The following is a 14,790-nucleotide window of genomic DNA, read 5'->3' as shown; positions in this document are numbered from 1 at the left end:
AAGAAGAAAGGCAGGAAGGAGGAGAAGGAGGGAGGGAGGGAGGAGGAACCAACTCAGTATAAATGAATATTTACTTGTCTGAGCAAGAACAAAATGTGAGGAAGGATGCACACACGCACACTAAGCTCTAACTCTGGCTACCTCAAGGCATGGGCAAGGGACTTAACTTTCTTTAATACACTTCTGGACTATTTGTTTTGGTACAACAGGTTTATACTACTTTTGTAATTTATAAATTTCCAAAAGAGTAAAGAATAAAAGAAAAATTAGGAGAGCAGGAATCAACCAACATTGGTCTAAATAGAGCAAGATAAACTGTGTTAGCGAGTTAAACTAAGGTAATATACTGAAAGAAAATTTCAGTAGGTGACAAGAGAAACTGAACAATGAGAGTTGGAGAATTTAAAAAAAAAAAAACTGTTAGCACCTCCCAAGCTCTGACTAGGGCGACAGCAGGCTGCCTACTGGCTTAAATCAACTAGCCACCTTTCTCCTTATATTATAATATTACTTCTAAGATTCATTTACTGACTGCCTCTTCCTTTTTTTAATTATCATACATTTTATTTTTAACATAGCATCCAGTTTCACATGATGTACATCTTCCAAAGTGGGCCATCATTAACCTACAGTGTTCTTCATAGACTTTTCAACAAGTGCAAAAAAGAAGCAGTAAAGTTAACTTAAGTCTGCAAGTCACGATCCAAATATAAGCTACTCTAAAGAATTTATTTATGTTTAAGATCAATATACATAATGTGCCCAATGCTCAGCAAATGAGACACTGGCTGAGTAAAATATAAACACACCTAGTTATATGATCATGAAAAGACAGAAAGCATCACATATGTACTTTGCTGTCACTCATTTTACTGTTAAATGTACCTGTAGTGAAAAAATACACATTTTACTTCTACGGTAAAATAGACCATGAATTCATTATCTCTCTTGGCCAATGGCTATGAAGACTAAAATGGCTCTTATTGCCTCTGGCTCACTTGAACATCTCATTTGTGTTGAAGACAAAAAAGAATGGCAGTGCTAAAGAAAAGGGTATACCCAGTTCCCAAGATGAATGCAGTCAGAGTTCTCACACAAGTTGCCTTTTCAAAACAAAACAAAAACACAACTCAGGTGATCCAATCTCCATACAATATGGTTATCCCCATCAAGAGTCATCCCCAGGGCAGAGCTCCCTGAAGGAGCTTTAGGATCTAGTCCTATAGTCCAATATAGCGCTAGGTTTCCTACTATAGTCCCCAAATTCCAATCCAATCCCTTTTAAAGTCCCGTGTCCTCTGGTCTACTTTCTCCACCTTCCCACAACCATGAAATTAACTTACAGCAAGACAGGAGAATTGACAAAACATGAAAAATAAGCATTTCCCAATTGTTGACAGCACAGCAAGGCTTCTGTAACTATTAATAGAACAACTTCTCACAATCAGAACCCTGCAAGGCCTTTTAGCAAAGGTCCCTTTATCACCACGTGTTAGTAAATGTAGAAAATAACTATACAAGCCTAAAAGCAACTATATACCTGGGACGTCTTGCTCACATTAACAGACTGCCTTGAAATTATTATTGACATGGTTTTTTTAAAGAGAGAGAGAGAGAGAGAGAGAGAGAAATTTGGAATTTTAAAAAACTTATTAAAATCCTTCTTGGATTTTGGCCAAGTTACTCTGAGCCCTTCTTTACCTCTACTGTCCTCTTAGCTAAAGAACCACTGAAAGTGTGCCTACTGGAGTTACACTCTCCAGTCCCAGTGGACTTGTGGTGTAGCCATTAGTGGATGTTGGCATAAAACTGATCTAGGTTTGAATCCTGACTCTGCCTTGTAGATGTGCGAGCTTGCACAAGGGTTTTTCTTTGGGTAGAAAAAAGAGGTTGGAGAGAAGAGAAGAGGGAGGAAGAGAGCGAGGTGGAACGTGAAAAGGGGCCAACAAGACGAGAGGAAAGAGGGGCACTGAACATTTCGGAAACAGGATGTCTGGCCGGCTAGGCCTTGAGGGGACAGCGTGACTATTTCTCACGTGAAAATCGCTACCCGAGCCCTGCGCACTGAAGAGCGCCCACATTCAGTCCGCGAGGCCTCAGCCCCGGCCCGCCTCGGCAGCGCTCGGGCGTGGACCCGGCTTCGCGTGCCTCCGGCGGGTCCGCCCCCCACCGGGCGGGGCCTGGCCCGCCCCCTCCGCAGGCGGCCGGAGCGCCCCGGGCCCGAGCCACGCGATCTCCCGGGCCGGGGCCACGGCTCGATGGCGACGTGGCGGAGGGACGGCAGGCTGACCGGCAGCCAGCGGCTGCTGTGCGCCGGGCTGGCGGGGGCGCTCAGCCTCAGCCTTACGGCGCCCCTGGAGCTCGCCACCGTGCTGGCCCAGGTCGGCGTCGTGCGAGGCCACGCCCGGGGGCCGTGGGCCACCTGGCACCGGGTGTGGCGGGCCGAGGGGCCCCGGGCCCTGTGGAAGGGGAACGCGGTGGCGTGCCTGCGCCTCTTCCCCTGCAGCGCCGTGCAGCTCGCCGCCTACCGCAAGTAAGAGCCTGGCCGGCGCGGGCGGGCCCGGGGAGCCGGGAGGCCGACGGTGGGGGGGGAGGGGGCCGCGGCCCGACACAGCCCTCCCGCCGGGAGTCGGGGCCCCGAGTGGGGACAGCCCCCTTCCGGGTCACGTGGGAGCCCCTTGGAGCGGCTGGGCCGGAAGGCCACACACAGAGCTCTCAGAGCGCAGTCCCCAGGTTTTTCACGTTCTCTTGGGACTCCTGCCCTGCGTGATGCAGTTTTACAACTCTGGCCCTGACCCTGGCCCAGGCCCAGGCCCAGACCCAGAGAAGTTTTTGGGGTTGGATGGGGCGAGGAGGTGGAATGGACTGAAAGGGGGTTGAGGGAAAGGAATAAAGAGATCTCCAGAGAGATGAATCCTGACCATTCCCGCTGTCCACCAACTTGGAAACTTGTTCTGGCTGGCTTAGGAGAGGGGAGACCCTTTTGAAGGGGTGTGTGTAAGTGTGGCCAAAGTCCCAGAAAGTGCTTGGTAAGGGGAGAGGGCCCCATCCATTAACACCAAAAGGCCGCAGATTTCTACCCACCCATTTCCCCTCAGCCTAAATGAAGCTCGACGTTAGCTTTTAACTGAGCTTCCCCTTCCCAGGCTGCCTCCCTGCTCACTGGCCTCATTCTTTGGGCTTTCCCCGCCTTCTCTCACATCAATAGCTGCTCCTTAGGAAAAGATCTAAAGATGTAAATGCAGTCTTAAGGCTTCCACCTTGCTCAGAGATATTTGCATTTGAACTGGAAACCAAGCCTAAAAGAATGAAATGGTAGTGATGGCATTTCAGGAAGAAGAGATGGTTCTATATTTGGGGGGGATGGTCCTTGTATTCCTCATTTGGTGGGCACAGTGCCATCTCTGAGGACTGGCCTTGGTTCTGAATTAGACAAACAGCCCACTGTCAGGGGAGAGCCAGTCTTGACCACATGGTTCAGCCTCCCTGGCTAACAAAGGATTTTGTCTTGACACTGTCACCTGGAAGGCAGAGCTGGAAGGCTTACCTGGCAGCTGACGAGCAGAATGGAATCATTCTTATCCCTGAATCCTCCAGGCCAGCACTCATTTGGCCTCTGCCTGGGAATAGAGTTCCCTTCTCTTCCTCTGGGGAGAGACTCATGGGTAACGTCATTCATGCACCTCTCTTCCCTCCCCAGCCCCCTCTTGCCCTCAGCAACATCTAGCCCTCATTCTGTAAACAGTTCTCCTCTGAATTTTAATGACTCAATTTCCCTGTTTCATCCTTTTCTCCACAAAGTGGTATGCAGATCTTCCTCTGGATAGGATAGAATGTGTACAGAGGGGTGAGGGCAGAACTTCAAAGACTGGTTTAAGTATCTTGGCTTTTCTGCTAACCACCTAGTACATAGACATCATTAGATTTTTACAGCTCCTGCCTCCTGCACTGTTTAAGGTCCATAGAGCAGGAAATGCTTATTTTACAGATGCAGAATTAGGCCCAAACTAGTAACATGACTCATCAGTGACAGAGCTGAGCTCTACCACCTGGCCTTCTGACTCCAAGTCTCATACTCGATCACATCATGCTGTCTTTCTCTCTGCATTCATTTGACATTAGTTAGGCTACGTTAAGTCCCCACTGTGTGCATGATGCTAGAGACGATACGAGGATGAAAGGGGCATGGTCCCTGTGCCCCAGGAGCTTACAGAGTAGTAGAAGAATAAGACTAGTGTGTTCATAACACAGGAGGTAGCATGCGATTGCCATGCATAAAGTGCTCTAGAAATTTACACTTCTAATGAAGGATAAGAGGAGAAGCTATGAAGACTTCACAGAGAGGAGAAAAGATTTGAGTTCGGCCTTGGCCTTGGGAGAATGAGTAGGAGTTTTCTGGGCAAAGACGGGGAAAAAGATAATGCAGGAGGTGGGAAGGCAAGCAGCATGACTGGAAATTTGGCCCGAAAACCAGATTGGAATGAAATCTTGGAGGGCTGGATTAAGGAGTTTGGACTTTGCTTGGTATGCTAGGGTAGTTGCGGGAAGGTTTTTTGAGGGGGTGGGGGTGCTGTGATTAAAGCAATTCAACAGGAATTATCACACAGTGGCAGGGTAGGACAATTAGAGAGGAGGAAGACTGGTAGTGACAGGACCAGTTAGAAACCTGTCGCACTAGTCCACATGGCAGCTGAGGGCACCTGAAATAGGCCGGTGACAGTGGAAAGAGAGAAGGGATGTATGGGAGAGGAAGAACAGAGACTTACCTGAGCCGGGTTAGCTAATATTTTTTTTCCTGCAACATTATTTTCTTTCTGGAAACTAAAAGGAAGTATTTCAGTGAATAGCAAGGCATAGAAAGCAAAGTGGTTGATTAATCACGATGCCATCCCTCCTACATAAACATGATGCTCTTGCTTCATCATTATACTGATTCATTTCTATTCTTCCCTGACCATGAATTTGCAAGACAATTGGTTGGGTGCAATGGTATACAGCCTATGACCAGGGGTTTGAACAAAGCATAAACATCCAGAATGTTCAGAGAATTGAGTGGTTAAATGACTTGTCCACAAACACAATTAATGGCAGAGCTGGAACTTCAAGCCAGGTCTTCTGGCTCCTTAGTCCAGGGCTCTGTCCACTATTGCACAGCTGAAATATCTGCTTGCGTGGATTTATGATCAAAAGAGTCCACTCAGTAGACTTTATTTGGAGCTAAGTTCTCATAATAAATAATACTGAACACAGTAGATGACTTTCAGATGCATCAAGTAGAAGACACCCTCCCCCCAAAACTTTACTCCGCAACTGCTTGTCATCTGTATAAACATTGGTTTGGGTCGCTGCAGCTCTGAAATTGTTCATAACCAACGCCATTTTCTTATTGTATAAGCACTTCATGAGCTTGTGCTTGGCTGCATTAGCTGCTAACCTGTGTTAGGTGGAAGTGTTGGCAATTCTAATTACGTATATACAGGGTATGTGTAATATCTGTGCTAGCTGAAAGGAAGGGGTTAATGCAATTCACCAGCTTATCCAGTCTCACTGGCAAAAGCTTCTGTGCATGTATTTGCGGGGGTGGTAGGAAGAGCTGAAATGAGAACACTGCTGCCCTAGCCAATCGGACAAGGGTTTGAGATGTAGGGACCAGGGTGATGTCATTGGTGGCCTATCAGGGTTGCCTACCTTGACTCTGTGATTCTAAAGGGAATAATTGGTGGTCCTTGTCTCTGTATCAGATGGTAGGAGCCTGAGAAAAAAGGATTTCCTTTGGTTCTTTTTAATTTTGTATATTTGATAGTAAGACCCTACTTTATAAAACAAACTGTTATAAGATAGGGTTCCTTTTCCTGGTTCATCAAGCCATTTAGTGAACTAAGGGCCTATTTCCTCTCCAGTTGCCCCTATCAGTCATTTCCTTGTCAGGATTGTTGAACTCTCTTATGCTCTATGCTGAGGGCTAGCACAAGGTCTGGCACATTGTAGATGTTCAGTAAATCGGTAATGGATTAACTATGCCCTAGAAGTGGTCAAGTGGGATGGAGAGTAAGAGTGGGGCAATAAGAATAAATGGTATTTCTTTTGGCATTTCAAACTCCACCTTCTAGGTTGTTCCAGCTTGCTGCAGTCAAGCATTTCCACCTCCCCTCCTGGGGTTCCCCTCCGACTTGACTGGCCAGGGGAGAGAGAAGGGCGGAACAAGGAAGTGTGCAGACAGTAAAACTGAGGCAAATGGGCCATTGCTGAATGCCAGCTTTACTGACCTGCATCTTTAAAAGCAGCTGGTTAACTCAAATGACTGTTTCAGTTGATGCAGTTAAGATAGGCTGACAAAATGAAGTGAAGACTACTGGAGATTTTTTTTAATCAATGAATGTTTACTTGGGAGCAGAAGAGCTGTGTCCTAGAACCCCTTAAATGGTTTCACCTGAATGCCCACTTATTTCTCATGCAGAGGGCCCTTACCTACTGACAAGTGAAGAAAAAGGAAATGCTTTCTTCACTGGAGATTTGAAAGCCAAAGAACTGGGGATGCTTTCATTTTTAAAAAGATGAAATGCTTTTATTTTAGGCTAGCTCTCTTTATTTACCTTTCTCTATCCCTCTCCCTCGCTCCCTGTCCCCACTGTCAGGCAGAAAATACTATTATTTTCCTGGTTTTCAAGCCCTTTTGGATTTTGTCCTCATCAGCAAGAAGGAATACAGTTCCTTTGCTTCCTTGGCCAGGGAATGTGCGCCGCCATGTAAAAGTCCCCTTATAATGATTTCTGCTGAAGTAGGCTCTTGGGAAGGACTTAGGGTAGACATAAAAAAGAAAGTTGGGCGTCTCTTCCTAACAGCTAACTAGCATTATATAAATATAGTAGAACTTAAATGTGTGATTCATTAATGCTAATACAGTACTGCAGTAACTTTTCACTTTGTAAAGCACTTCCAAATGCTGGAAAATATTGCGAGAAGTAGTATAAAGCACTCTAGCACAAGCCATCGCTGATTCCTTTGGGCTTTTCCCTTATTTTCTCCCAGGTTTGTTGTGCTATTCACGGACGACCTGGGCCATATTTCCCAGTGGAGCTCCATCATGGCTGGAAGTCTCTCAGGCATGGTTTCCACCATCGTGACATACCCTACAGACCTCATCAAAACCCGGTTGATTGTACAGAATATGCTGGAACCATCTTACAGGGGGCTTCTCCATGCTTTTTCCACTATTTATCAACAGGAAGGGTTCCTGGCCCTTTATCGAGGGGTTTCCCTCACTGTTTTAGGTAAGATGGAACTTTTCACCTTGTCCAAGAAAAGGCTGTGTTCTTTGACATATGAGAATGTATTATATACCTTTGTGACCCTTTAAATCAGCTTTACTGATGTCAAGGTTGTATGGATTTGACCCATATAAAGCCAGTTCACTTCATTCTATTCCATAGGCCCATACACCCCACTCCTAAACTTTGGCCAGTCAAAACCTGGGGAGGGGAGTAGGACAGAAAGTGGAGGTGGCTCAGCAAACCGGGAGGAATGTAATCCTAAACTCTCCCCACATGATGCGGAAAGACTCTTTAATGTGCATACATACATGTTATGAGGAACACAGCTAGGGTAGCAACTGTATCTTCTGTGGTCCTTGTAACCTTTGCCAGAGCTACACACATACAGGCCCAATTGCCAAATTCAGTAGACTTTCGCCCTTTATCTGACCTTTGTTGCAGCATGTGATAAGATTGATCACCCCTTTCTCTGGAAACTGGACTTCTATTAATAGGACCCCACCAAGTCCTGGGCGTCTTCCCATCTCTCTGGCTGCTCTTTCTGATCTGACTTACCTGGCCCATCTGGGTCATCTGACACTGCCAGCCCCCACATATTGCTCCCCTGAACCCCGGGCTTCTCCTGGGCTTTCTTTTTACCCTCCATTTTAGCTTGCTTCTCACCCTCCACATGCTACCTAGGTGGCCTCATCTATGCTAGTGGCTTGAACAAGTATCAACATCTCTGTTGGCCGGGCTCAGTAGCTTGCATCTGTAATCCCAGCACTTTGGGAGGCTGAGGTGGAAGGATCACTTGAGCCTAGGAGTTCAAAACCAGCCTGGGCAACACAGTGAGACCCGTCCCTACAAAGAAATTTTTCTAATTAGCTGGGCATGGTAGCTTGCACCTGTAGTCCCAGCTACTCGGAGGCTGAGGCAGGAGGATCGTCTGAGCCCAGGAGTTCAAGGCTTCAGTGAGCTATGATCACACCATGGCACTCCAGTCTGGGCAACAAAGTGAGACCCTGTCTCAAGAAAAAAAAGAAAGAAAAGAAAGAATGCCTGTCTTTTAGAGAAAGGTATTAAATTCTTTATGGATGGAATGATATCTGAGATTGGTTCCAAAATAAATGGGGGGAAATTATATACTCTGTGACCCCCAATCTCTACGTTTTTAATAACAATGAGTAACATTTTGGGGGAGTGTTTACTGTGTGCCAGGTACTATGCTAACTGCTTTGTGTGCAGTTTCTCATTCAAGCCTCATTTTACAGATGAAGAAATAGATGCTTAAGGAAGCTAAGTGACTTGCCCAAGTGCACATAGATAGAAAATGGAAGAACCTAGCAATGTAACTCCAGGGCCCTCTCCTAGCCACTGGCTTGTACCAATTCCCAGTGGCAGTATGAGTACCTGCTGCTGGACACCTTCACCTTGATGCTCCCTAGATGCATCAAATTCAAGACTAACCTTGATGTCCTCGTTAATCTCAAACCAGCTCTTCCTCCTGTGTCCCCTAACAAATGAGACCACCTTCCTTTCACCCAGTGGCCCAAGCCAGAAAAACACTAGGAATCACTTCAACTCTTCTACTAACCCCATTCTCACTTCAGTCACCAAGTCCTGCCAGTTTGGCCTCTTTTCACTCTCAGGCCTAGCTCGTGCCCTCATCATCTTTCCCACAGATGCAGGTTCCTACCTGCCCCCAGTCTCGGGTCACTCCTGCTCTGGTCTGCCCTGTGCACTGCTGCCAGGCTGAGGTGATCTCTCTACATGCAGTTTGATTGTTTCACCACCTTCATTTCACTACCCTTCTTAAAAGCTTGCCGTGACTCCTGAGCTACAGGGGAAAGTCCAAATCCCTTATAACATTCCAGCTCCTTCAGACCCGGTCCCTGCCAGTCTGTCCTACCTCGTTTCCTGCCATGACTCCACCTGCACTCATGCTCCAGCCACACAGAAAAACTTGTGTTTCCTGGGAATACCACTCCTTTTGTACATGCTGTTCCCTCTGCCTGGACTGCCTTTCCACTCTTTCAATGTCTGATGAACTCCTACTCATTCCTCAAAACCCAGTTCAAAAGTTCTCCTATCAAGTCCTTCCTGATTCCCCCAGGCAAAATTAACCGCTCTGATCCTTGTGTACCTAAGGCACTTTGTATAGCCCACTGTTATGGCACGTATTAGCTTTCCCTGGCTATCTCCTCCCCCAGATGTGAGCATCTCCAGGAATCAGCCTGCTGCTCTGTGTATTCCCAGCACCTGGCATAGGGCTCGGTGCTTAGCCTAAGCTCCCCAGATGTTTCCTGAGTGTAGGAAATTGGGAGGTTGGTGAGTCATTTTTAATATATTTATTAAATAAATATTACATTTTTCTAAAGATAAGCAACCCTACTTGTGTTATTTCCTCTTTTAAATCTCATTTTGAGGGAGAAATTTAGTCCCTATGTAAACTGAAGATGGCTCCCAAAGTTTCTGGAAGTTCATGAAAGTGCCACCTACTGTATCACTTGCCCACCATCTTAGTTCCTAGAAAAGTGAGGATGCCACACAGTGCAGGGTGCCCACTGGGCCCTGGTGTGACCATGTCGTTCCAAAAGGTGAAGTCAGGTGACTTCCCTCACCACTGAGAGTCTCTCACTGTCCAGTTTTCACAGAACGTTTCCTTGTCAGCTAGAGATCAGTCCCTCCTAGCTTCTAAAACTTGATTAGGTACCACCCACTAATATTTTATTTATGAGAGTGATTTTTTCCAATATTTTTTTAAATTTCAAATGCCCAGAAAACTTAAAAGAAATGTAGAATAAACACCCATATATCCACCATGTGTAGATGCTACAATTAACATTTTGCTTTATCACATATCTAGCCATCCCTCTAGCCATTCATCAGGGCATATTTTTTTTGATGATTTCAGTGTAAGTCATGAACATCAGTACACTTCAACCCTAAACCCTTGAACATGTGTGGCATTAACACATCGACTGCCAGGTGAGTTGTATTTAACGCAGGCTAGTTTTGAGCCTGGGGCCTTGTGAAGCAAAACCCTGCAATTGGTTCCTGAAAATCGTGTTGATTTTCTTATTGTTACAAATTAATATTGACAATTTAATTCTAAAAATGTGAATTGCATTGCATATAACTCAGGCACAGAAAACATTAAAAAGTAACAAATTAGAAAGGATCGTTTTGTTTTAATAAAACCCCGTGGCCCCGGGGGAAAAAAAATTTTTCTAGTGTGGCAGTCAATGTGTTAACTAGAGTTCAATATTTGTTTATGGTTCTTTTTTAAGTAAAATTTACGTAAAGGGGACAAACCTGTAGTGAACCATTTGGTGCATTTTGACAACTGACACAACACCTACCAAAATATAGCACCTTATCATAGCTGGAGAAAGTGCCCTCATGCTGCTTGGGTCGGGGTGATTTTAACAAGCCCAGAGCCTCTCCTGTTTACTTTCCCCATAGGCATTTGTGTTCTCCAGCCTATGTTTTCCCGACACATCAGCAGCCACTTCCTGGCCTTGTTTTGCAGGTGCTCTCCCATTCTCTGTCGGCTCCCTTCTTGTTTACATGAACCTGGAGAAAATCTGGAATGGACCCCGAGATCGGTTCTCCCTCCTGCAGAACTTTGCCAATGTGTGTCTGGCTGCTGCGGTGACCCAGACCCTCTCCTTTCCCTTTGACACCGTGAAGAGAAAGATGCAGGTGAGGAGTTAGGGGTAGGGGGATGCCTTGAAGTGTTGGTGCTTAACAGCAGCAAGGAACACTGATCCCGAGTGACTGACGCCAGGTTTCCAAGGAGCTTGTGACTGCTCATTCGAATACTGTGCAAACCCCCACTCCGTGGCATTTGTGCTGCTAACCGCAGAGCTGTTGGCTCCAGCCCAAGCCGCCCCCTCATTCCCATACTCTGTTTTAGTCTTTTATGAAGCCTCCAGATGATGTCCCCTTTTCTTTCCTGTCTTCCTAGCTCTATCGCTTGTGGAGCCCCTTCCTCCCAGACAGCAGGGAGTAGAACGTAGAATGCAGCCTGCTAGCTCTCCCTCTCCTTGCTGCTTCCACAGCGAGGACTTCCACAGTGCTCTTGCTCTCCTCACTGCGCCTTACCTCGGTGAAACAGACCGGAGGGGACTGAAATGAGCTGGGAACTAAAGCTAACAAGGGTTCAGTAGTCCCTGACTCCCTCACTGAGGAAGGAACTGCATTTAAAATGGGGCGGATGGATGTGGTAGCTCCTGCGTGTAGTCCAGCTACTCGGGAGGCTGAGGCAGGAGGATCACTTGAGCCTAAGAATTCAAGACCAGCCTGAGCAACACAGCGAGATCCTGTCTCTGAAAAAATGTAACAGTTTAATTGTTTTTAAATAAAATAGGGCTGTGTCTTAGTGGAATTAGCCATGCATTTTCCTAATTGTTACCTGGGAAATCTCACATTTTCTCCATGGACGACAGAGGCAAAAGCCTAGAATCCGAGGTTCCAAAATGAGTAATTGGCTTAGCCTAGAATAAGCCAATTTTGATAAAAGAAAAATTGGACTGGTTGAAATAAGGTTCGGGGGTTACAGCCACATCTGTACAGTGGGGGCAGGCTCAGAATCCAAAGAGGCTTTGCATCTTCCCTTAACCCTGCTCGTGCCCTTAAAATTCCACTTCCACAGGCTTGCCTGCCTCCCTGGCCTCTTTGGGGCAAACCCTGATTTATACAAGCAATATATTCCAGAAGAGCTGTGTGGAAATGAACTTGGAGTCAGTTGAATCCAATTTTAAATGATCAGTCCCAGCTGAGTCTGTTTTTCCTGTTAACTCTACTTGGACCTTTGCTTACTTGATGCCTCACCACCCCCCAACTTCCGCTTCCCCTCCATAGTATTGTTGGCTGTTATCTCAGCACTAAAAAGCCTGAGGGTACTTATCAAAGCTGCCTGTCAAACCAACTACACACCCGGTAACTACACTCCACTCTGCCACTCCAGCCCATGAACGTTTTCATCTGTCTGGCTTGTGTTCCTTTCCTGTCCTTGTCCAGACAGATTAATTATCAAGCTGTTGTAATGGTAGTGTAGATGCAAATTTTAGAGCCTGCTTAGTTAGCACATGCTTATTTATTAAAAAAACACTATTTCTAATTTTAAAAGTAATGCACATATACTTAAAAATGGTTACAGTGGTTCATTTTATGTTATGTATGTTTAACCACAATAAAAAAGTAATGCACTCAGGTTGTAGAAAATTTGGGAGATAACGGCCTAGGCGCGGTGGCTCACGCCTGTAATCCTAGCTCTCTGGGAGGCTGAGGCGGGAGGATTGTTTGAGCTCAGGAGTTCCAGACCAGCCTGAGCAAGAGCGAGACCCCGTCTCTACTAAAAATAGAAAGAAATTAGCTGGACAACTAAAAATATATAGAAAAAATTAGCTGGGCATGGTGGCGCATGCCTATAGTCCCAGCTACTCGGGAGGCTGAGGCAGAAGGATCGCTTAAGCCCAGGAGTTTGAGGTTGCTGTGAGCTAGGCTGATGCCATGGCACTCACTCTAGCCCGGGCAACAGAGCGAGACTCTGTCTCAGAAAAAAAAAATGAGAAAATTTGGGAGATACAGGAAAGTACAAAAAACCCCAATAAATTACCCAGAAGCCCAACACCCGTGGATTATAAAGATTAATAGTTTTTCTTCTATGTATATTCATATGTGTATGTAAATATAAATATATAGAGACATGTATATATAAGATCATTTTATTTTACAAAATTGTTTTCACACTGTGTATAAAAGTTAATATCCTGCTTTTTTCATTTATTATATAAAGAGTATTGCTCCAAGCCATTAAGTATTTAATTATCAAATAATATTCTACCATATGGAATTACAAGAAATATCTAACAATTTATTGGGGTTTTTTGAGTATTTAGGCTGTTTCTAATTCTAAGTATAATAACATTGTAATGAAAACACTTGTATTTTTTTCACAGCTGTGATGATACTCTTAGACTGTATTCCTAGAAATAGACTTACAGGTCACAAGATAATGAATAATTGTAAGGCTCTTAATGAAATTTTCACTCCAGAAAGGTTGTTAAGTTTATACTTGCCCCAGCACTAAGGGAGAGTGGTTCATCTTCTAAACTCTCATCAACATTAATTATTGTCACTTTGTAAATCATTGTGGACCTGATAACTGCAAAATGGTATCACATTGCTGTAATTTGCACTTTATTAATATTGATTATAAACAAAATTGGACATTTTTCATATATCAATTGGCCCTTTGTATTTCTTTGTAAATTTTCTATTCATGTCCTTCCCCTATTTTCCTAGAATATTCAACTTTTTATATTGATTGGTATGAAGTCTTTGTATATTAATCCTTTGCATATATATTTTTCCCAGTTTGACATTTGGCTTTTTTTTTTTTTTTTTTTTGAGACAGAGTCTCACTCTGTTGCCCAGGCTAGAGTGAGTGCCGTGGCGTCAGCCTAGCTCACAGCAACCTCAAACTCCTGGGCTCAAGCGATCCTCCTGTCTCAGCCTCCCGAGTAGCTGGGACTACAGGCATGCACCACCATGCCCGGCTAATTTTTTCTGTATATATTTTTAGCTGTCCATATAATTTCTTTCTATTTTTAGTAGAGATGGGGTCTCGCTCTTGCTCAGGCTGGTCTCGAACTCCTGAGCTCAAACGATCCGCCCACCTCGGCCTCCCAGAGAGCTAGGATTACAGGCGTGAGCCACCGCGCCCGGCCGACATTTGGCTTTTAATGCTGTTTACTTGCTGTTGTTGTTTTGTTGTACATATTTTAAAAATTTTATCCAAATTTTTTTTTTTTTAGAGACAGGGTCTTGCTCTGTCACCTAGGCTGGAGTGCAGTGGCTCCATTGTAGCTCATTGCAGCCTGAAACACCTGGGCTTAGGCGATCCTCCCACCTCAGTCTCCCAAGTAGCTGGGACTACAGGTGGGATCCACTGCATCCGGCTAATATTAAAAAAATTTTTATAGAGACAGGGGTCTCACAGCGTTGCCAGACTGGTCTCAAATTTCTAGCCTCAAGTGATCCTCCCACCTTGACCTCCCAAAGTGCTGGTATTACAGGTGTGAGCCACCATGCCTGACCTTATATTTTTATTGTTGTTTGTTTGTTTCTAACTTTTTTTTTCTGTTTAAAAGGCCTATCCCATACCACAATCCTATGACTGTTCACTCATATGTTCTTTATTTTTTTTTTTTAATTTTCTTTTTTGAGACAGAATCTCACTCTGTTGCCCGGACTAGAGTGCTGTGGTGTCAGCCTAGCTCACAGCAACCTCAAACTTCTGGGCTCAAGCGATCCTCCTGCCTCAGCCTCCCAGAGAGCTAAGATTACAGGTGTGAGCCACTGCGCCTGGCCCCATATGTTCTTTAAATACTTTTTTTTGTTATAATTTCTACACCTAAACTTTAACACATTTAGAATTTACCTGGTGCATGACGTGAGGCAATCATCTAACTTTTTAAAAAATAGTTTACCAACTGTTTAAGTACCACGTTTTAAATAATCTTTCTTT

The 14,790-nt window shown here is 45.0% G+C and overlaps 1 protein-coding gene across 1 annotated transcript in view; it reads left to right on the top strand.

The window, feature by feature from the left end:
* The first annotated feature begins 2,208 nt into the window (after positions 1–2,208).
* SLC25A43 (solute carrier family 25 member 43) overlaps positions 2,209–14,790 on the top strand; it is a 39,271-nt gene continuing 26,689 nt past the window's right edge. The window contains exons 1-3 of the mRNA XM_069463173.1: positions 2,209–2,533; positions 7,030–7,271; positions 10,786–10,958. Of these exons, the coding sequence (XP_069319274.1) occupies positions 2,259–2,533; positions 7,030–7,271; positions 10,786–10,958 (690 nt within the window). The 5' untranslated portion in view covers positions 2,209–2,258. The remainder of the gene's footprint in view (positions 2,534–7,029; positions 7,272–10,785; positions 10,959–14,790) is intronic.

The sequence above is a fragment of the Eulemur rufifrons genome, chromosome 30, assembly GCF_041146395.1.
Source record: "Eulemur rufifrons isolate Redbay chromosome 30, OSU_ERuf_1, whole genome shotgun sequence".
In the NCBI taxonomy this organism is placed as follows: Eukaryota; Metazoa; Chordata; class Mammalia; order Primates; family Lemuridae; genus Eulemur; species Eulemur rufifrons.
The sequence above is the reverse complement of the archived record's forward strand: the minus strand, read 5'-3'. Positions and strand labels throughout refer to the sequence as shown.